Raw genomic sequence first — 23,214 nt, forward strand, 5'->3', positions numbered from 1 at the left:
TCATCAATACAAATGATTAGTAGTTATAGCGTTTTCTAATTTCTGTATATTATTTAAATCTCTGTGCATGGTCATTTAACAGGTTATATTTTTTTCATGAACTTTTACAGGAGACTAGTTAGATTCTAAATAACTGATTATTAGTCACAGGTTATTTTGTATTGTTATTCATTTTCCATACATTTAGAAATAATTGTCAGTTATATTTTAACTGTGATATTTATTTTATTTTTCACGTGATCTGATACAGCATCATGTTCTTCAAACAACTGATGATGGTATGCTAGCCCAGAGCAGTCAACATACCAGGAGGAATTTATGAAAGGAACATTATCACCACAAATCTTTGTGCACACACCATTATTTTCAGCATTTCCCTCATCCCATATTGCTTCTTTGTGACTGAAACACGTCAGGTTTTCCACAACACTGAGTCTTGTGGGGGGTTTTTCTATCCCATTTTACAGCATTTCTGATTGCATTTCCCTAAGGAGTACAGAATTGTATATCACATGTTTGATTTATGAAAATGGTCATTAATATAGTATGCATTATGAACAAGGTTTGAAAAATTCTTCCAAAATGTACTCATCACATATTCCACCCACCCCAATAATTTGCTTTGAGGTAGGCAGGTGGCAAAATTACATGGCAAGTGCATTTCTTCCCTAGTGAATGTATATACCCCCCCCCTCCCCTCCACCCATGCAGCCCATTCTTTCCTACACACTCCATCTAGGTGCAGTCCTCTCTCTTCCTTCTGTCCCCAACCCCTCTTTCACTACCAACCCCTTCATTCCTGACTCTCAACTCCCTCCCCCCTCCCCCCTCCCCCCACCCCTCACTCTTTTCTTCTACTCCCCATCCCCCTGCTATCTCACTCCACCACTTTCCGCAGCCCTCTTTGTCCTCCCAGGTCCCAGCTGGTGTCAAAGATGCCAGCTCCTCTTCTAAGGCCCTGATCTAGGCCAAAGACACCATTGTCTCACCCGTAAATAAATCCACCCTCCTTAGACAAGCAGATTTTTCAAACCCCAATTATGAGCCATAATTTTTTCTTCTTTTGTATGTAAAAAAAAAACCAAGACACCCTTAATCTGTTAATAAGTTTTGTAATTTACATAGTAACATAGTATTAAGAGCAAATGGTCCATCCAGTCTGCTCAGCAAGATTCTTATGGTAATAACTGCTACTCTTTGAAGGTTACCCTCATGCCTTAATGTTAAGGATAGTAATATTTACAATCAAAACCGAGCAACAGTCAAACCCAGAACACAATTACTGCTGGCCTTCCTGATAAGTCAGACAATGCAGCTTGAACATGCGCTGCTTTTGGACTTGGCCGTAGAAGTCCTGAGCTTTATCCCTAATGTCTGCAAATCAGTACCCCAGACTATAAAAGTCAGGGCCCAGCACTGGCTGTCTTCAGAATCCAAAACCCTTTCCCGCCCCCGCCCCCCACTGTCAAAACGGAGAGAGATGCTGGAGTTAGATCATCGTTCTTTCATTCAAACTATTTGGTATTCTGTTCAAAATCGGAACCAGAAGATGCCTTAAGAAGCTAGCCCTGAATGAACGCCTCTCCTTCCTGAAGAAATATTTTGCTTTTAGAAGAAAAGCAAAGGCTACATCTAGAAAAGGTGATTTATCAAAAATGTAAGCCTGTCTCATAGCATGCTAATGGGGTTTCCGCTACACTACCTGGAACATACTCTTCCATACATTACAGTTGCTCTGATAAAAATGTAAATCAGCAGTGGAAAACCTAGAATTTAAACCATAATTAAAAGAAAAAAATGTTTGCAAATGCCCTTTTGTCCAGATCACAGTTAAAACAAAAAATTTGTCAAAAATGTTATTCTGCAAATCTAGTATAAAATTCTAGTAACCATATTGGACCTGGAAGCAGGCTATAATGTCCGAAAAGCTACATCGTTGATGTAGATCTGCACTTCATATCCCTTGTTTCGGCTTCACAGTAATCTCAAGCTATATTGTCATTCTGAATTTCAATGTTCTGTATGCTTATATACTATGCTGTCATCTAGTGGTAAGAAAATAACCATGAGGCCAATGGAATATCGGTGTGCATTAAACAGGCGCTCATGATTGAGCGCCCGCTTTCTTAACACGTGCCAATCTATCTCTCCCAAGCATCCAACTTAATATTTAAATGCGCTGCCGCGGTAGAAAGGAGGTGCCAGGGAACAATTTTCATCCCTAGCGCCTCCTCGGCATCTGGCGCCCACGAGAGGTGGCTGTCAGCGGGTTAGGAAAACAGACATTCAATTTTACAAGCACACCCACGGGTTAGGAAAATGGACACTTGTTAACTGAGTGTCCATTTTCCTAACCTGACCGCCGGCAATACCTTTTTTTTTCTGTTCTTTTTTAGGTTCCTCTCCAGGGCATGTATTAATTTTTGAGAGTAAAAATGTGCACGTTGGGTGCACTTTTTTTTTTTTTTTTGCATCAGGAGGTAATAGCCAATAGCCTCATCAACATGAACTGTAACGAGCTCTATTAACTTTGTGCTTGTTTGGACATGCTAATCCCCTTATTGCATGAGGGGTTTTGGACAAGCGTCCAAAATGAGCGTCTAAGTGCCGGTAAAGTCATGCGCTCAACCGAGCACAATGAATTGTATCGGCCTGTATATTAGTATTCACCACATTTGCTCTTAACAGAAAAGTAGTAAACTTTGCTCCAATTGGGGAAACATCAGTGCAGAGATTTGCCTCACTAAATAAAGATTCTGCTGCGCCACTCATTTGCCTGTCTCCCTGAACCTGTAGCAAGCATTGCTTTTTACACTAATTCAGCATAAGTATTCAAGAAGGATTCATCACAGCTGTAACAGTAACAAGTTACTTTTCTTTCCATGTCATCATGCAGTAAGTTACATGTTTTCCAGTTTTATTCAAAACAAAATGTTTGAAAGTTAAGAAGCAATGCTGTCTTCATACATCAAGCTGAAAGTTTAGTTATCAGATTCATAGATTATGCATTGTTGAAATGAAAATGTGTTTCCAATGTATGCATGCTTGATATTACTGCATGTAATTGTTAATGCACACATTTGTGACCACATGCTGCATTTTATATTGGACATGGCTCCAGAAAAAACTGATGCATTAGGTTTCTAAATATTAAAAATAATCTAGAGGTTAGAATAATATTCTGGGAAGCAGGGTATATAAATTCAAGCACTGCTTCTGTCATTGATACTTGCAATGACCTTCAGCAGGCCATTATCTCCCCTTGTCTCACATACTCAGGTAGATTCTAAATTCTTCAGGGCAAGGATTCACTGTACCTGTAATTTGCTTTACTACATCCTCAATTAGGGGTACCACATAAAACTCCTACCTAGATATAAATACAGTAACTGTGTATCATAGAATACTCATTGTCATGATAGTGTAAAAAGCTGATGAGTTATAGTTGTGGGGGGAATCCTTAACTTTATAATTTCTGCTTCTTAAGCACAGATGATAAATTCAAGAAACTATCAGAGGGATGTTAACTGCCAATATTCATTTGAATTCTTCAGGGCTCATACTGATATTCACAGCATTATGCAAGGCTGCGATGTGGAGTTCCCTCCACAAATTCACATCCCACTACTGTTTAGAGAGGGATGGCTGATGTGACAGTAGGTTTGGCCAGTCTGTTCTACAGAATTTGTTTGAGGTGTAGAATCCATCCTATATTTATGTATGTTTTATTTTTATGTAAGCTGCCTAGAACTTTGGATACAGCAATATACAAATGTTAAAAATGATAAAAATGGCATAAAGAATATTGTTGAGAATACTACTGTACTCCTATAAAAACCAATGAATTGGTATTAGTATCCATATCGATCTTCCTATTAGGTAATATAAAAGCTATGACTAAATGCATTAAAAACTTTCTCTGTAGTGATGCTGTATCAGCACGAATGCATGCATCAATATAGCCACCCCACAACGGGTTACAGTATCAGGGGGTTCTCAGTAAATACTAGAGGTCTAAAGTTCAAGGTCAAATAAGTTGTTGGCCTGACCTAGAAAGAGAAGGCAGAAAAATCTGAATTTGCAAGTACCTTAGTCTACTGAAAGACTACCATGATAGCAAGAGATCTGGGCAAACAAACAAAAAGTTCAGGAATGCAGACAAAATATCACATTTTACTTGCCATGAAGGGCTTTAAGAAAAGCAGTAGTAACATTTTCTAAATTCCAATAAAGGTTACGGGGTCTTCTGTCCCTCTAGTTCTGTAACCCACTTCTGCGGTTCTCAGAAGCAACAATAATTCTAGTCTATTTGTAGCCACAGAACAATCCTTTTTCCCATGCTGTTGCAACTTGTATCACAGTTGAGTTATCACTGGCTTGAAGCAGGAAGGCTCTAGAAATGCTAAAGATGTGCTGGGTAAAACAAAGACACATGACAATACAAGCAGAATGGAACAGGAAATCAAAACAAGGTTTTACAAGTCAAAAAGAAAAGTCAGAAATTAGGAAACTATTGCTGTCCTACATTAATGGTGGGGTGGAAGGGAAATAAAATTAAAAGGTACTAAGAGCCAAGCATAACAAGTAAGAGGAAAAAAAAAGTGCATAGCTTGCTGGGCAGACTGGATGGGCCGTTTGGTCTTCTTCTGCCGTCATTTCTATGTTTCTATGTTAAGAAATGTATTCTTCCATTCCCTTACATGGCAGCACAGTTTTAACCTCACAAAAGGCTTCCAGTTGTAAAACACATTAAAAGAACCTACTCTAGTTAAAGCTGTCGAGAAACATGTTTCAATAAGCCAGCAATGCTGGTTGCACTAATGATAGTAGAGTCATATTTAGTGTAAAGTGGAGTGATTACAAATCACCATAAAGACAATAAAATGTACACAGCAAACACAAGAAATGCATTGGACCCACCTAAACACAAAAGAGTACCAGAGGCTCTGGTTATGCTTATCTGGCCAGCCCTTCAGTTAGCCACTAGATGGTCCTAGGTCCCTTATCATCAGGGCAACATAGTGGGATTTTCCATTCCTTTTTCAGTCTCTTCAATGAGCCGACTGTGACTTGCTATCCCAAGTGTATACGGTGGAGCTACAGGTAGCAAGAGTGTGGTCATTTTGAGCTGGCTCTTGAAAAGTAAAGAGAGCTATTTTTCCCTTTACCCTGCTAAGTTGAGCCCAATAAACCAATCTGGTATTTTTCTTGTATTCAGAGGAGATTCCTCATCAGTACATTCCCTGTTTTGTCGGTCTCATTTTTGGAAGAAAGATTTTTTGACATTTTAGTCAGGTTTTTGATTAGTTTTTCCTCATTCTGGGGAACACTTTGTGCTTTGGGAGAGGGACATGCCCCAATCCTGAAGGCAGGGGCTGGAGACCTGTGAGCTACCCCTCTACTCCCTAAAGGAGGAAAAGCAGTGACAATACTACCCAGCATGGGGTTTTTGGACTTTGAGCAATTTGTATTTTTCCCCCCTTTTCTTTGTGTGGAGGTTTTTTTTCCTACCCCTCCTCACAACTTGGAGTAAGAAGATAAAGAACTTTGTTCAAAACTGGAAAAATCAGGCTTTACTCCCAGAAAAGTCATATAGCATGGAGAGAGAGTATAGGATTGGAACATCAAGATCTGGAGACTCCCAACCAGATCTTTATCCGAAAGGGACCAGGACACAGGCTGTGGGCAAAAAGACAGAATTTTGGACTCAGGTAGGACCTTTTCATGGCTTAGGGTTCCCCCCCATCTTACCGGACTGTTTGTACCCTGATGAGAAAAGAGTGGCAAGCTCCCTCCCAGGAGCTAGAGAGATGGACACAAGCACCCCAGCAGAAAGACTATGTAAATAGTTCAAATGTACAATTTCATTTGTGGAAAGTTTGTGGGACAGAGATTGATATTTTGGAGATAATTAGTAAATTTTATTTGAACACCCAGTCAGTGTCCAGCCTGTCTGTCCCTAAGGAGAATACAATATCTGAAAAATACACACACTTATGGAGAAACACTCCATCACTTGGGCCAAGGAGGATTTCCTTTACCCCCAAAGCAAGAACTCCCTTCCCTGGGATTTGCAGAGAGAAGGGGTAGGATGGAAAGAGTAGCCCCCCCCAACTAACAAATACTTTTATGGCCCTAGGAGAAACATCAACCCCCTCCCCCCCGGCAAAGGGTTAAACTTAAATTAGCACCCAGATAAAAACTACATACCTGCATATTCATAAAACCAAGCTAGGCACTTCTTGCTTGAAAAAAGATCATCTCCACTTATTAGTCTACTAGGTGTTTGTGATCTGCAATAACTTTTAAAAACAATTGCAAAATTACTTAAATAAAATACAATACAGCACACAAAAAGTGTACAAAGCACATTTTAGGGATTTATGCTTATATATACCATTGTGTTAAAGTAAGACATCTGGGGTTTTCAAGTTACATTTCCTTACAGTTAACTGCATATACTTTCAGGCATTTTCCTCCACTATGTGCAACTTCATTCTGAGTGTCATAACAAGCTGATTTTCTCTTAATATATCCTGCCCTTCCTATTTTTGGCAGTTAATTGTGTCTAGCTCATGCTTAGCCCGCCATCTATTTTCAGATCAGACCCTGTAGCCTCACACTCATGTGAAAATTAGACATGTATATATTGAACACATGTCTAACAGATACACACATTCCTTAACATTTTCAGGGGAAACCTGTTCCTCTGCATCTGATAAAGTAGATTCTGTCCTAGAAACCAGAAGCCTCAAGAAATTGGTTAGTCTATAAGGTGTCACTGGCCTCTTGTCATTTCTTCAGATCTTAGGTATTCTCAAAGGCAGATGAAGTTAAGCTGTTAGAATCCTAATGGGGAGTATTTACCAAATGTTGTTAGTAAATTGGTCCCATTAATCTCAGTGGGCCCTATTTATGAACAACAGGTCTCAAATCATTATTCTAAATTTGATATAGGTGGATTTGATAAATTTGGTGGATTGTGTATTAAATTTTAAAAAGTTCAGTAAAAATGCATCAGGGAAAAAGAATCATGTTGAGGTAACTACCGGTACTTAGCGCCACTTATCCGGCTAAGTGACAGCGTTTAAATATTGTGCTTTGTTCAGCAGCCGCCATATAGTCAGAGAAGTACTTAATGGCCAAGTATTTATCCAGCTAAGTAATGGGTGGTAAAGTTAGCCAGATAAGTTAGACCTGCATATTCAATATTCCAGTTAGGTTAGCCAGATAAAATTAGCCGGATAAATTCTTAACCAGATAAGAACACAATATCAAGGTCTTTTCCTGTTAGTCAAAAGGAAAAATGAAAGTACTTAAATTCAATAGCTAAAAAATGAAAATTCTTCACAAATTCATACAAAAGTGAAAATACAAAAATCTAGGCAAACAATTCCCTCTTCATCCTTCAAAGAACATGGAAGACAACCTGAGGTATTTGTTTGCTCTGCAAATCTGATGTGTTTGTGTAGGCAAAAATATCTTCAATGGCACAGTCGTCTAAACCAAAGCAAACAAGCAGCATCAGATCGGTTTTATATTTTGATGCAACAGTTATAAAAATGATTTAAAAATGTTCAGTGGTGGTGTCATCACAGCTGGAGGTTCTTACTTTGAAAAAATGCTGGAGGTTTGCGCATCCACAAAAATATTCAGCATATATTAAAACTAGACAGTTATGCATATATTTAGCATTGGAAAGTTGAGCCATAACTAAAATTACATCCAAAAACTGATAAAGCAGTATGAAAATGCTCCTGAATTAAAGCTGAATTTAGAGAGGATTCAGAGCTTAATTCATTAAAGTCTTAACCCAGAGAAACAGAATGGGTTTAAAAAAACAAAACAAAACAACATTTCCTGAATCACACCAGTACCTCAAGAAATCCAAAACCTGCCAAACACATAAAAACCTAATATATCTAAATAAAACAAAAAAATATAAAGCAGAATGAAAGGTATATTTTTCTCAATTATGACTGGTTTTCCAAGATGTTTGCTGAAGAGATCAGAGGTCAATATTAAAAAAAAAAAAAAGGATAAAATGAATAGCTTATCTGGCTAAAGTTAGCTGGATAAGTTATCAGGGATATTATTCAGCACGATAAAACACACCACTGAATACCCTTGAATAAAATTATCCAGGCATACATAGCAGGATAACTTTGAAACCTAACCAGCTAGGTTTGAATATTGCTGCTTAGGTTTCAAAACATTATCCAGAAACATATTCCCAGATAATTTTAACCAGCTATATTCAAAAATATAGCCAGTGAAGTAGTGATTCTTAAAAAAACAAAACAAAACAAAAAAATAACCCACCCTTGCGGGTCTGCCAGCCCAATACTTCACCCCCCCCCCACCTCAGTGAAAAATGTTGACCCTACAGGCCAAGCCCCCAAAGTAGTTCCAAAATGTTGTGGGGGTCTGTAGGCCCGAAAGTCCTCCTGCCTATCCCCTCCACCACTGAATTTGCTAAAATAGAATTGTGAGGTAGGTCCCAGTCATAAACCCACCCCACTCCCTGTAAACCTTACCTGAATCCTCCCAACCCCACCTGGAATCCCTCAAACCCCTTACTGTCACCAGGAATTTGGAACAATCATCTGGCTCTTGGCAAGTGCAGAGTTGCTATCAAAGCAATACAACAGCGATATTAGATGCACCAGGAACCAGATGATTGTTTTGCATTCCTGGCTGTGGTAAGAGATTTTGGGAGTTCCAACAGGAATTGACAGTGGGGGATGGGAGGGAGTGCAAAAAAAACTTGGCTCTTACCTGATAATCTACCACGGATCAGTCCAGACTCCTGGGTTTTGCCTCCCCTCCAGCAGATGGAGACAGAAAAAATTGACAGATTCTGCCTTATATGCCAAGGTGCCACCCACAGTCTGTCAGTATTACTCAGTGTCAAAGCAGAATGGTTCAAAACTAAACTAACTATATACACGAACCATAAACTCGAACTGGATCACTAACCCCCAACTGTGAACCAAACCTGTTAAATAGGGTAAATAAGATTTATCTGCAGACCAGAAGTAAACAAATGCTGAACGAGCGGACTCTCCATTACCTCTTTGCACCAAGCGGGCGGGACTCTGGACTGATCCATGGTACTACAGGAACGAAAATTATCAGACAAGAACCAAGTTTCTTTTCCCTGTATGTACCCGGATCAGTCCAGACTCCTGAGATGTACCAGAGCTTTTCTTACCTGGGATGGGATCCAGAGAGGCCCGCTCTCAGCAGACCTTCTCCAAATCCTCCCGCCTCCGGGACCTGGACATCCAGCCTGTAATGCCTCGCAAAGATATGTAAGGATATCCATGAAGCTGCTCTGCAAATTTCCTGCGGTGAAACCTGTTAACATTCCGCCCAAGAAGCAGTCTAGGAACGGGTAGAATGTGCCCGAAGTCCCACCGGTAAGGGCCTACCACGTAGCAAATATGCAGAATTTATAGCCTCTTTCAGCCAATGGGCTATCGTGGTCTTAGACGCCATATTACCCCTTTTTGGGCCACTCCAGAGCACAAAGAGATGATCTGAGACCCGAAAACTGTTGGTAACTTCCAAATAATACAGTAAAGCCCTGCGGAAATCCAACTTCCTTAAGTCCTTAGAAAGGGGATCTGACCGGTCCAGTTCCGAAAAGGACGGAAGCTCCACCGATTGATTCAAATGAAAAGAGGAAACTACTTTTCGAAGAAAGGAAGGAACCGTTCACAAGGATACTCCAGAATCTGAAATCCTTAAAAAGGGCTCCCTGCAAGATAATGCCTGAAGTTTGGACACTCTACGAGCAGAGGAAATTGCCACTAGAAAAACCACCTTCAACGTGAGGTCTTTCAACGTTGCCCTTTTCAAAGGCTCAAAGGGCGCCACACACAAGGCTGTGAGGACTAAGTTCAGGTTCCAAGACAGACAAGGATGTCTCACCGGTGGACCTAAATGCTTCGCTCCCCGAAGAAAACGCAAGACATCTGGATGCGCAGCCAATGCTACCCCCTATATGGTACCGCGTAAACAACCAAGAGCTGCCACCTGCACCCTCAAGGAACTACACAATAAACCCTTAGCTAACCCAGCTTAAAGGAAACCCAAAATAATCTGGCACGGACGCCCGGGTAGGGACAATCTGTCGCTCTTAACACCAAGACGCGAAGATCTTCAATACTCGGACATAAGACATGGAAGTGGAAGTTTTACACGACCTTAAAAGAGTAGCCTCTACAGCATCCGAATAAACTTTGCCCTTCAGCTGCTGCCTCTCAAAAGCCATGCCACTAGAGAAACGCGATCGGCCTGGTCGAAACAGAAAGGCCCCTGATGCATCAGGTCCGGAAGATCCAGAAACCACAGGGGACACACCACAGCTAGATTGACCAGATCCGCAAACCATGGACGATGTGGCCATTCAGGAGCCACCAGGATCACTTCTGCTGGATGTAGTTCTATTCACCTGAGCACTTTGCCAATTAGAGGCCAAGGCGGGAATACGTAGAGCAGGACGTTCGACGGCCAAGGAAGAACCAGAGCGTCCACTCCCTCTGCTCCCATGTCTCTGCGGTGAGCATAGAAGCATGGAGCCTTGGCATTCTTGAACGTCGCCATCAGATCCATGCAGGATGTGCCCCACGTGTCGCAGATGAGCTGAAACACTTTGTCGGCCAACTCCCATTCTCCTGGATAGAGCCGATGTTGACTGAGGAAATCCGCGTGAACGTTGTCGACCCCGGCAACATGGGATGCAGCTATACTGACCAGGTTCTGCTCCACCCAGCTGAGCTGATGAGCTTCCAAATGCTACTGGCTGGCTTTTTGTTCCTCCTTGTCGATTGATGTAAGCCACTGTGGTCGCATTGTCCAACAGCACCCTGACCGATTTCCCCTTGAGGATCGGAAAGAAGGCATGCAATGCCAGCCGTACCGCCCTGGTCTCAAGACAACTGATGGACCATTGGGACTCCCTCTTGGGACCATTGGCCCTGCACGGACTTCCCGAAACACATTGCTCCCCAACCGGAAAGACTCACATCCGTGGTGACCACCATCCATTCTGGAACCACGCGACTCAAGCTGTCCGAGAGCAGCCACCAATCCAGACTGGACCGTGCAGACTCAGTCAGAGGCAGAGGCAGATGAAATTGTTCAGAAACTGGAGTGTAAAGGATGCATGTGCACAAAGTCCCATGGAACCAGTTCCAGCGTAGACATCATTGAGCCCAGGACCCGCAAGTAATCCCACACTTTGGGAGGATGCTTGGACAACCAAACCTGAATTTGACGATTCGTTCAGACATTTATTTATTTAACACTTTTATATACCGACCTTCATGAAAAGATTTCATATCAGATCGGTTTACATGTAAACAAGGGATAGAACTTAAACATCTATTAACCAGAGGCGAAAGTTACATATAACAAGGAATTAATAACTTGGGGGGGGGGGGGCTAGGTTAGCCAGAGGTAAAGGACAGAATAACAAACTAGATGAGGCAATGAGACCAAGAAACAGAGGCATAAATATGACGTTTAACGTGACGGGGAAAATTAGTCCGGTAAGCGGAATCCTGTCCGGTTGACAATTAATGGTTGTGAAAGTTAAGGGAAGGCCTGGAGGAAAAGCCAGGTCTTAAGTTGTTTTTTTTTTAAGAGCATCAGAAATACTCTGCCCTGTTGCATATCAAATAGAGCCCCCAGAAATTCCAATGACTGGGAGGGAATTAGACGACTCTTGGCAAGGTTGGCAACCAATCTGAGCGCTCGTAATAGCTGAAGCACCCAGTGGATCGCCAAGTGGCAAAGCACCTCCAATTTCACTCGAATCAGCCAATCGTCCAAGTATGGAGGTGAAAGAGGCTATTTTAGCCAAAAAAACATCCTTCAAAAATTGGAAGGAGGATCCATCTGAAGAAAATAGGATTTTTATTTATTTTATTTATTTAAAATCTTTTCTATACCGTCGTCAAGTAGTATACCATTACAACGGTTTACAATGAGGCACATATATACATTTTTGGAAAATATATAAGTTAATACTATCTATAGGAAGTGCCATTAGAGTCCGGTAACATAGTTTAGTAATAAAGGCTATTTGCAAAGTGTTAAAAATATTGTCCTTTTTCTACGTTTCTCAGTTTTAATTTCATATATAAAACATAAGCATTGTCAAGGTAAGTGTAAAACACTGATAAGACAGGCGAAGAGAGAATTTGAAATGAAGTTGGCCATAGAGGCAAAAACTCATAATCAAAACATTTTAAATATATCCAAAGCAAGAAACCTGTGAGGGAGTCGGTTGGACCATTAGATGACAGAGGGGTTAAAGGGGCTCTTAGAGAAGATAAGGCCATTGCAGAAAGACTAAATTAATTCTTTGCCTCCTTGTTTACTAATGAGGATGTTGGGGAGATACCAGTTCCAGAGATGGTTTTCAGGGGTGATGAGTCAGACGAACTGAACGAAATCAGTGTGAACCTGGAAGATGTAGTAGGCCAGATTGACAAACTAAAGAGTAGCAAATCACCTGGACTGGAGGGTATACATCCTAGGGTTCTGAAGGAAATAAAAAATGAAATTTCTGATCTATTAGTTAAAATTTGTAACCTATCATTAAAATCATCCACTGTACCTGAAGATTGGAGGGTGGCCAATGTAACCCCAATATTTAAAAAAGGCTCCAGGGGAGATCCGGGTAACTATAGACCAGTGAGCCTGACTTCAATGCCGGAAAAAATAGTGGAAACTATTCTCAAGATCAAAATCGTAGAGCATATAGAAAGACATGATTTAATGGAACACAGTCAACACGGATTTACCAAAGGGAAGTCTTGCCTAACAAATCTGTTTCATTTTTTTGAAGGGGTTAATAAACATGTGGATAAAGGTGAACCGGTAGATGTAGTGTATTTGGATTTTCAGAAGGCGTTTGACAAAGTCCCTCATGAGAGGCTTCTACGAAAACTAAAAAGTCATGGGATAGGAGGCGATGTCTTTTCGTGAATTACAAACTGGTTAAAAGACAGGAAACAGAGAGTAGGATTAAATGGTCAATTTTCTCAGTGGAAAAGGGTAAACAGTGGAGTGCCTCAGGGATCTGTACTTGGACCGGTGCTTTTCAATATATATATATATATAAATGATCTGGAAAGGAATACGAGTGAGGTTATCAAATTTGCGGATGATACAAAATTATTCAGAGTAGTTAAATCACAAGCAGACTGTGATACATTACAGGAGGACCTTGCAAGACTGGAAGATTGGGCATCCAAATGGCAGATGAAATTTAATGTGGACAAGTGCAAGGTGTTGCACATAGGGAAAAATAACCCTTGCTGTAGTTACACGATGTTAGGTTCCATATTAGGAGCTACCACCCAGGAAAAAGATCTAGGCATCATAGTGGATAATACTTTAAAATCGTCGGCTCAGTGTGCTGCAGCAGTCAAAAAAGCAAATAGAATGTTAGGAATTATTAGGAAGGGAATGGTTAATAGAACGCAAAATGTCATAATGCCTCTGTATCGCTCCTTGGTGAGACCGCACCTTGAATACTGTATACAATTCTGGTCGCCGCATCTCAAAAAAGATATAGTTGCGATGGAGAAGGTACAGAGAAGGGCAACCAAAATGATAAAGGGGATGGAACAGCTCCCCTATGAGGAAAGGCTGAAGAGGTTAGGGCTGTTCAGCTTGGAGAAGAGACAGCTGAGGGGGGATATGATAGAGGTCTTTAAGATCATGAGAGGTCTTGAACGAGTAGATGTGACTCGGTTATTTACACTTTCGAATAATAGAAGGACCAGGGGGCATTCCATGAAGTTAACAAGAAGCACATTTAAGACTAATCGGAGAAAATTCTTTTTCACTCAACGCACAAAGCTCTGGAATTTGTTGCCAGAGGAGGTGGTTAGTGCAGTTAGTGTAGCTGGGTTCAAAAAAGGTTTGGATAAGTTCTTGGAGGAGAAGTCCATTAATGGCTATTAATCAATTATACTTAGGGAATAGCCACTGCTATTAACTGCATCAGTAGCATGGGTTCTTCTTAGTGTTTGGGTAATTGCCAGGTTCTTGTGGCCTGGTTTTGGCCTCTGTTGGAAACAGGATGCTGGGCTTGATGGACCCTTGGTCTCACCCAGCATGGCAATTTCTTATGTTCTTCCTTGCGTAGCTGCGCCGCCACCACCAGCATTATCTTGGTGAACGTCCTGGGTGCTGTAGCGAGGCCAAAAGGCAGAGCTTGAAACTGATAATGATGCCCCAGGATAGAAAACCTCAAACTTCTGGTGGTCGGCTCGGACCGCGATGTGTAAATTCGCCTCCGTCAGATCTAGGGATGCTAGAAACTCCCTCTGTCAAACTGAAGCAATGACGGACCGCAGTGTCTCCATGCAAAAGCGGGGGATCCGAAGACATCTCTTGACCCGCTTTAAATTGAGTATGGGCCAGAAGGTCCCCTCCTTTTTTGGTACTACAAAGTAGATGGAGTAGCGGCCTTTCCATTATTCCAATGGATGCACCGGCGTAATTGCTCCAAGGTCGAGAAGGCGCTGCAACGCCTCCTTTACTGCCCGACGCTTTGTTGCATAGCCGCATGGGGAGACCAGGAACTGATGACGGAGCCGACATGCTAAATCTAACGCATAGCCGTGTCTGGTCCGATGTGAGTTTGGTCCACTCCTCGTAAAACAGACAATCTGCCCCCTACAACTGGAACCGAGGAATGGACTGGCCGCACATTATTGCAAAGGCTTACCTACCTGTGCGGACTGTGTGTTACCAGGTCTACCAAAGCGTTGCCCACGAAAGGACTGAGACCACGACTGTTGTCGGCTAGAATTCTGCCGAAAGGAGGAAGAGGAGCTTCGGGGCGCTCGAGGCCTTAGATTCCCACGAAAGCGAGACCTAGAAGAAAAGAACTCTCTCGACCTTGGCCTATCTTCCGGCAGCCAGTGAATCTTATTCTCCAGCTCCTTTCCAAACAGCAGCTTGCCCTTAAAAGGCGGGAACCTGAACTGGGATTTAGAAGAAACATCCGCAGACCAGTTTCGTAACCACAATAATCTATGCGCCGAGACTGCAGAAACCACGGACCGAGCAGATGTCCATAACAGGTCATAAAGAGCATCCGCACTATAAGCGATCACAGCCTCACGACGCCCTGCCTGAAGAACTTCTCCTTCAGACAGTGACTCGTTGGCCTGTAGCTGCTGCACCCAGCGGAGGCCCACTCTCAAAGAAAAATTGCTACACATCGCTGCTCAGACTCCCAGTGCAGAGACCTCGAAGATTTTCTTAAGGTGCAACTCCAGCTTTCAATCGTGCAAATCCTTGAGGGCCGTCGACTCTGTGACTGAGATAGTGCTCTTTTTCGTGACTGCTGACACTGCTGCATCAACCTTGGGAACTCAAAGAATATCCAAAGCTTCCTCAGGCAAAGGATAGAGCTTGTCCATTGCTTTAGTGACTTTCAACCCCAAATCTGGGGTATCCCTTTCCCTGAGAAATGGAAAGAGAAAGACATAGGAGGACCCCTCAGGCCCAATAACACAGGAACCATAGAACCTAAGCGAGATTCTTCTTGTGGAGCATCAATTCTTCCAAAATAGTGAGAATGAGAGGCCCGAGCTCCTCCTTTCTAAATAGGCGGTCCACCTTCGGGTCATCTCCCTCAACAACATGGGACTCGCGAGCATCACTCTGCTGTGGATCCCCATCACCCTCCACCCCCCCCCCCCCCTTGGGGGCTGGGCTGGTAGGTCCTGACCAGGATCAGCTATGTCTGAAGACGTGCCGAGTCATCCTGTGGCGCCATGGTCCTTAAGAGGCGTTTTGCTTTTGAGGGCCCAGTTTGCCCTCAGACTGTGGCCGCTTTTGACCTTAGAAAGTGGAGACAAGAAGGCTACCTTGTTAGCAGACTGCTTTTTACTGGCCTTCCTGGCCTTAAATGCCTTATGTAATAATAAAATAAAGTCTGATAAAAAGGAAGAGGAAGAAGAGCCATCAGATTTCGTCCCTTTGTCATCTCCCTATGCATCTGAGTCAGCAAGCACAGGAGATTTAGGCCGCGGAGCTGGCTGCTGGAGAGACAATGGGGCGGGAGATTCCCCTCCCCCATCGCAAGTTGAGCCGCCGAAGTGAAGGAGCCTAAAATGGCACCGGTTCCCGCGCTCAGCAGGAATGGACTGGAGGAAAGAGCCTGCAGGTCTCCAAAAGCTAGCGACACTGACCTCCCGCAAAGAACAACCTCCCCCCCCTCCCCCCGGCGGTCTCGGAGGTTCCCTCGCCTCCGGGGATGCAGGCCGAACACAGTCCATCTCTTGAAAGGCACGCGCACCCGAGCCGCACATGCGACACAACACTCTGCGCGGCATGAGAGAGCCAGGAAAAAAGAACAGAGAAACTTTTTTTTTTTTAAACGGTGAAAGGATGGCAATAAAAAATCAAGTGCTCCCCGTGGCCGCGGCAGAGGAGTAAAGGAGAGCCCCGGGAGGAAACCAAAAAACTGGTCAGCAAAATGTTTTTTTTTCCCCAAACCTTCCCGGCCCTGGTGTGGTCCTGCTGGGGTGAGTGATCCAGGCTCCCCAGTATCACCCCAAGCACTGCTGCACCGTGGCAAAAGGGCCCTCGACCCTTAGCCGCAGCTGCCTCAAACACCAGGCGGGATGGTCCCCTCACGACCCTACAACCCCTTGGGAGGCTGAAGGACGCTCTCCTTCTGACTTTGTCTTTTTTTTTTTTTTTTAATTAAATTAAACCCTAAGTCCTATCCGACTAAGACTACTTTTTTTTTTTTTTAACCAAGTAACCAGTACAAACTGAGTTTTGCACCTCCACCATCTGCTGGAGACAGAGTAATACTGACAGACTGTGGGTGGCACCTTGGCATATAAGGCAGAGTCTGTAAAAACTTTATCTGTCTCCATCTGCAGAAGGGGAGGCAAAACCCAGGAGTCTGGACTAATCAGGGTACGTACAGGAAAAGAAGCTTTTCAGGCCTAAAGGCCAGCAACATTTTGGAACAACTTTTAGAGAGGGGGAGGGGCTCAGCCATCAGGCAAACATTTGTTTTACCCAGGTGGGGGAAGGCCTTTAAGGTTTTAATTTTTTTTTTTAAGTTAGAATCACTACTCTACTATATTGAATATAAATTAACCAAGTACATCTAAGCTGGATTCATTTTAGCTCTGCACTTGACTCCGTCTTAAGTTATCTGAATAACTTGGCAACAAATATCAGAGTTAGCCAGATAAGTTAGTCAGCTCACTTAACCACACCAAAATGCCTCTCAGTTATTCTGGATAAAAATTTACCACATAAGTGTCAACGACATTCAAAACTTATCATTTAACCAGATAAATGCCTTTGAATATCATAAGAACATTAGTCTGACCCACAATGGCAAATCTTAAGGTCCACTAAGCCCAGAATGCTGTTTCCAACAAAGTCCTTAATCCAGGAAACAAGTACCAGGCAAGATCCCAAAAGGTCGATATATTCCATGCTGCTTATCCCAGGGTTAAGCAATGTATTTCCCCAAGTCTACCTTACAAATGGTTTATAGACTTTTCTTCCAGAAACTTGTCTAAACCTTTTTTAAACCCAGCTACACTAATAGTTTTCACCACATCCTCCAGCAATGAATTTCAATTATGCATTGAGTAAAAAAATCTTTTGTTTTAAATGTATCACCTAGTAACTTCATTGAATATTCTAGTGTTTGTACTTTTTGAAAGAGTAAACAACCGATTCGTGTTCACCCATTCCACTCCAGTCATTATTTTATAGACATTTATCATATCTCTCCTCTCTTTATGTTTAATGTATACTTTGTGACTTTTCCCAAATTGTCAACATCCTGACATCTTGTAACAGAAAATGCCACATCTAGAAGAGTATTACAGCAGTCCTTTTAAAGACTGAAAAAAATGAAATCAACCCACTCAATGTTAACCTCTCTCTTTTCCAGTGAAAAAGGTATGGAAGGACCAGTAATACTAATCATAACTAGAGAAATAAAGCAGTAGGATTTTTTGGGGGGTGAAGAGGGGGAGGAGAGAAGAGAAGATAATTTAAAATCTATCAAAGGGGGAAAATAAATTGCAGCACTACCTTGTAATTTTACATTTTTTTAGGCCCATATCTTCTGAACCTGATGATTTTCTCTTTTTTTTCACAGGCATATTTTTCTTCCGTGCAGACAAGTTCTCTATACAGTGTCACTGTGAAGACGTGCCTGAAAAATATAGTTGAATTATCAATCACAGATTTCCTGCATGATATAAGTACAGAAGGTATTTGATTACATACATACACCATGCTATATTATAAACTCATAGAAATCAAGTAATACAAGACAGAAAACATGTTACTTGAAATTCTTGACTTTTGAACATTTATTTATTTTTTCGCTACGCTTCACATAATCACTCATTATGTCGCATAGATGTCTTAATATTTAGAAGTATCCTTAGAGATTGGCTATCCTAGCCACCCTCACTCTCTGTATAAAGTTTGCCGATTGTTGTATACTCTTGTTTTCCCCCCTTTCTTTTCCTAATCCCCAGTTGCTCGCCCTTGTTATAATGTAACTTTTGACTCTGCAAATATCTGCCTCATGTAATATGTTTATTGGCTATGTTATTGTTAAAACTTTTGTTCGATGTAAACCGAGTTGATTTGATCTGCATCAAGAAATTCGGTATAGAAAAACCTTAAATAAATAAATAAATAAATTTATAACCTTCAACATTACTCTAACAGTTCTTCTTTAAGAATTTATGAGGATTTTTCTGGTTTTATAAGACCTATCCAAGTAATTGCCTTTCTAATCAATCTCTTGGAGGATTTAAAAGCATCTATGTTCATATCAATCCCGCAATTCACTTAGCATGGGTAGCAATAGCTAAATGCAGCTGTTTATGCTAGATGATTACTATCAATATTGATGTCTATTTTGTATTATTGTGAACATTCTCACTCAGGTGTTGCTCTCAAACATTAAAAACCTGATTTATTAAAAGCTTTTCTTTCATTCTGTGACTATGAAAAAAGGACCATTATGAATCAAGCCCAATCAGTGTTTTAGCAAGACCTTTTTAAAGCTGGAGGAGCTGAAAGACCACAAATTCACTTTAACCTTCAACTGGTTCCTAACACTGTCGGTAGCAATATCATACTGTCGGATCAGAGTCTCATCTCCATAGAAATATTATAGCAATGGGTCATTCCATATCAAGTGGACCAGGGGTCCTGGCTCAATCTCTTCCAAATCCACCCTTTCTATGGCCAGTAAAGTATGTGAAAAACTTTACAAAGAAATATAAGGCCTACTTTGACTCCTCATTGCTCCTTACCTATACTTTAAATCAGACCCTGACGGGTCCAGAAGTCAAGGCCCATGGCATATACATATAAGATTTGCACTAAGAGGCTTTATAGGCAACTGGAAGCAAATATATAATTACATAAAGACACAATGTCACTTTTTTAATGCAAATTTTTGCCCTTTTCAGGTACAAATCTCTCTACTGTGTAGTTTTTAAATCTTTTCTTATGTCATTTGGAAGAGCATCTTTTTTTTTCTACAAAAGTTGCCCTGTTTCATTTTGGACCCAATTTTGCTTTGGTCAGAATTAAGGCCCCAACAATATGCATCGTTTGCATGCATGGGTGCGCTATGTTAAAAAGAGGCATCTTCGGCACCCTGCTGTGTAACACGCAAATGAGCTAGAAATGTGAAATTTTACAGTGTGGTGAAGCTCGTTGCGCTTACCATGCTTGTAGCTTATGACACATCTTGCTTCAACATACTTTTATAAATGACTCCTCAAAATGGACATTTTATTGTGCTGTTATGTACTGCATGCAAGTCTGAACATGCAAAAGTACCACCTTCACAAGGAACTATAGTAATGTAATGTTAGCAGTGTGTTGGGGCAGAGATTTTGGGTACATGCCCTGGCCTGTGACACCATTGTGCTCTTTGTGGTATCAAATTTTTCTTTGTTCCAAAGGAAGACATTGAAGCAATAACCCCTGTTCAGGATGAGGTTTAGCAAAAGTCATACAATTGCTGGCACAAGGGAAAATCATCAATTCAAGCCCACTGATGCAACTAAAATTTGAATTAGCAAAATTTCAAATGACGTCACCTCATTCATTTCAAGTGTTCTAGAACATGAACGTGAATATTTTCCTGCTCTTCAAGTATCCAGCTTCCAACCTGGTCAGTATTTAGCTTGCATCTATGATAATTTCTGGTGGCTTGGCCATATATGTGAAGTTTCAATCGAAGAACGTAATGCCTTGGTCAATTTCTTGCACCCCCCAAGGTCTGCCAGGTCATTTTACTGGCTGCCCTGTATAGACAACTGTTGGGTTCCAGAAGAGCACAGTATTGCTACCCTTGATGCACCATTAACAGCTTTATCAGGCAGGCAGTATATTTATTCACAAGCCAGTTTGTCACACATTGATGGGACATTCAAAAGCTTGTGAAAGGCAGGAAAAAACACTAAGTGACTTTTTGTGAAATCTTCAGTTTAAGCAATTCTTGTATGAAGTGTCTTGCCTTTTCTTGTTTTGTGCTTAAATAAAAGCTTGGAAACCTGTGGCTGGTACCTTGTCTGGCTGTCTGAAGTGACCCCTAGGTGATGGCGTTGTCAATGGCTCAGCCACTGTTGACCATTGCAAGGTAACTAATCAGCATACAAAGTTTTGCACTGACTTTGATGACTAATCTATGAAAATGTCTAAACAAATGTGTCAAAAGCTAAAAGTGTGGTGAGCACAGCAAACTGAGCTGCATTGTAAAATTTCACATCTCTAGATCATTTGCATGGTTCACAGTTGAGTGCCAAAGATGGCTCTTTTTAACAAAGTGCAAATGATACTTGTTTTTAAGACTGTAATTCTGAGCAAAGCAAGGCTGGGTCCAACTTGAAACAGGGTGACTTTTGTAGCAAAATAGGTACTCTTTCAAATTATATTAGAAAGAAAACATTTTTAAAAAAAAAGACTACAGAGTAGAGATATTTGCACCCAAAAAAATGACAAAAACTTGCATAAAAAAGTGACATTGTGTCTTTATGTAATTATATCTTTGCTTCCAGTTGCCTGTAAAGTCTTAGTGCAAATCTTATATGTATAATGGCATGGGCCTTGACTACTGATCCAGTTATGGCCTGAATCGAAGTATACATCAGGAGCAATGAGGAGTCAAAGTAGGCCTTACATTTCTTTGTAAATTTTTTCACATACTTTACTGGCCATAGAAAGGGTGGCAAGCTCATGTTAGATTCCAAACTATGCATAGGAACATAGCACCAGAAGCTGTAATAATCCACAAAATTTCAGGCCCCTAACAGGGGTTGTTTGGTTGAAGTGCCCAGACAAAGTGGCCATTTTGTGTTGCGTGGAGCACAGTACTCTTAAGAGTGACCTTCATTCAGCTGCCTCTAGCTCTTGAACCAATAGAGATCCATCTGAAAAATGTTGCACAGTTTTCTTTGAAGCCCTAGCAAACATCCACACAAAATTTTATTCAATTTGAAAGTCGAGCATGGACAATTTTCTAAATTGGTCCACTTGACAAGGAATGTCCCAATATGAACTTGTTACGACCACAAGTATCCCGAGTGCTATCCACAGCAATAAAGAACTGTTTTGAGGAGCAGCAATAAGAGTCATTGTCCATCTCCACAGCTGTTCTGAACCGGTATGAATATTGACAATATGCACGTAACCATGTACATACCATATACAAAGTATATGGGTATATTAATTTAATTTAAAATGTATCAATCGCCTTTCTGACCAAAAGACTTCAGAAAGTGATGCACAGAAAAAAAAAGAGAAACCAGGCACTCCTAGCATGACCTGAATTTTTTTTATGTGCACATAGGGAACACAAATTTCCAAAATGTTAATTATGAAACTGCCAAACCTAGCAAGATTTATCTCTTGGACTTCTTTAAGTACAAGAGCAATGGAAAATGCTCCCCCTTCTCAGAAAGCAAACACTAAGAGGGATTCCACCACTTACATGATGCTTCAAAATGAAGAATGCCCCCCTCCTGTATCTGAGCATTCATCTAAAAAAAAAACAGCATCCTCTTGCTCCTGCCCAGGCCTGGATTGCTGATAGGCACATTGGGCCTATGATTAACATGGCAAATATCTGGGGGTAGCAAACCAGCTAAAGATTTGATGCTTCTCAACTGTGCTGATTTCACTCTTTCCAGTGCAGAGAATGAGATAGGACAAGGCTAGAGAGGGAAGAGCGGAGCAAAGCTACTTTGTTCCCTAACCCAGACCCTCCCCGCTTGTGCTATGTAGGGAACAAAATGGGAGGGGAGGAAGTGAGGCTGCAGCAGGGAGAAAAAAAGAGCCACTCTGCTCCCTTATCCAGACCCTCCCTCCTGTCACTCAGGGAGGGGGTTGGCCTCGAGCAAATGAGTAAAGAAGCACTTGCCTTAGACTAGGGGTGGCCAATTCCAAACTTCAAGAGGCACAAATGTCATACAATGAAGACAGATCTATTGCATGCATATTCATTATGGATATTGTGAAAACATGACCTGTTTGTGGTGCCTGAAAACTGAAGTTGGCCATTCCTGCCTTAGATCTTCTGCTCCCTATTAAAGTGATTCTCAACCCAGTTTTCAGGGCACAACTAACCAGTCAGGTTTTCAGGATATCTGTAATGAATATGTATGAGACAGATTTGCATGAACTGCCTCCATTATATGCAAACCTCTCTCTTGTATATTCATTGTGGATACCATGAAAATTTGACTGGCCAGGCATGCCTCAAGGACTGAGTTGAGAACCACTGGTCTATTGTCTGCAGACAGGCATAAGAGGGGACAAAAACATAAATCCATCATTGAACCCAGCTCCTTAAAAAGGTACAAGGACAGGCTTGCAAATTCCTGTGTTTAAAAGGACATATCTGATGGAATGCAGGCTCAATAGTGCTTGGAAAAAAGCACCACTGAGAGTGGAGGAGATGCCCTTTTCACCACAGCACCCCTAGGCTATGGTGACTAGTGGGAAATGCAGGCCTGCATTTGGGTTAAGCTCAAACAGCATGTGATATTGAACTGTAAAATTCTAAGCCATTTTTTAGATTGAAGAACACGAGTCTGAGAATTCTCTTGAATTCTCTTTAAATTTTAAGCCTCGCTTTAATAAATTATATACTCAATAATA

The 23,214-nt window shown here is 41.6% G+C and overlaps 1 protein-coding gene across 2 annotated transcripts in view; it reads right to left on the reverse strand.

The window, feature by feature from the left end:
• DCUN1D5 (defective in cullin neddylation 1 domain containing 5) overlaps positions 1-23,214 on the reverse strand; it is an 80,829-nt gene that overhangs the window by 55,271 nt on the left and 2,344 nt on the right. For both annotated transcript variants that reach the window (XM_029602425.1, XM_029602424.1), the window contains exons 2-3: positions 18,112-18,235; positions 6,211-6,302 (exon numbers count right to left, since the gene is read on the reverse strand). In XM_029602425.1, coding sequence (XP_029458285.1) covers positions 6,211-6,302; positions 18,112-18,182 — 163 coding nt within the window. In that variant the 5' untranslated portion in view covers positions 18,183-18,235. The remainder of the gene's footprint in view (positions 1-6,210; positions 6,303-18,111; positions 18,236-23,214) is intronic.

The sequence above is a fragment of the Rhinatrema bivittatum genome, chromosome 5 (assembly GCF_901001135.1).
Source record: "Rhinatrema bivittatum chromosome 5, aRhiBiv1.1, whole genome shotgun sequence".
NCBI classification, from domain to species: Eukaryota; Metazoa; Chordata; class Amphibia; order Gymnophiona; family Rhinatrematidae; genus Rhinatrema; species Rhinatrema bivittatum.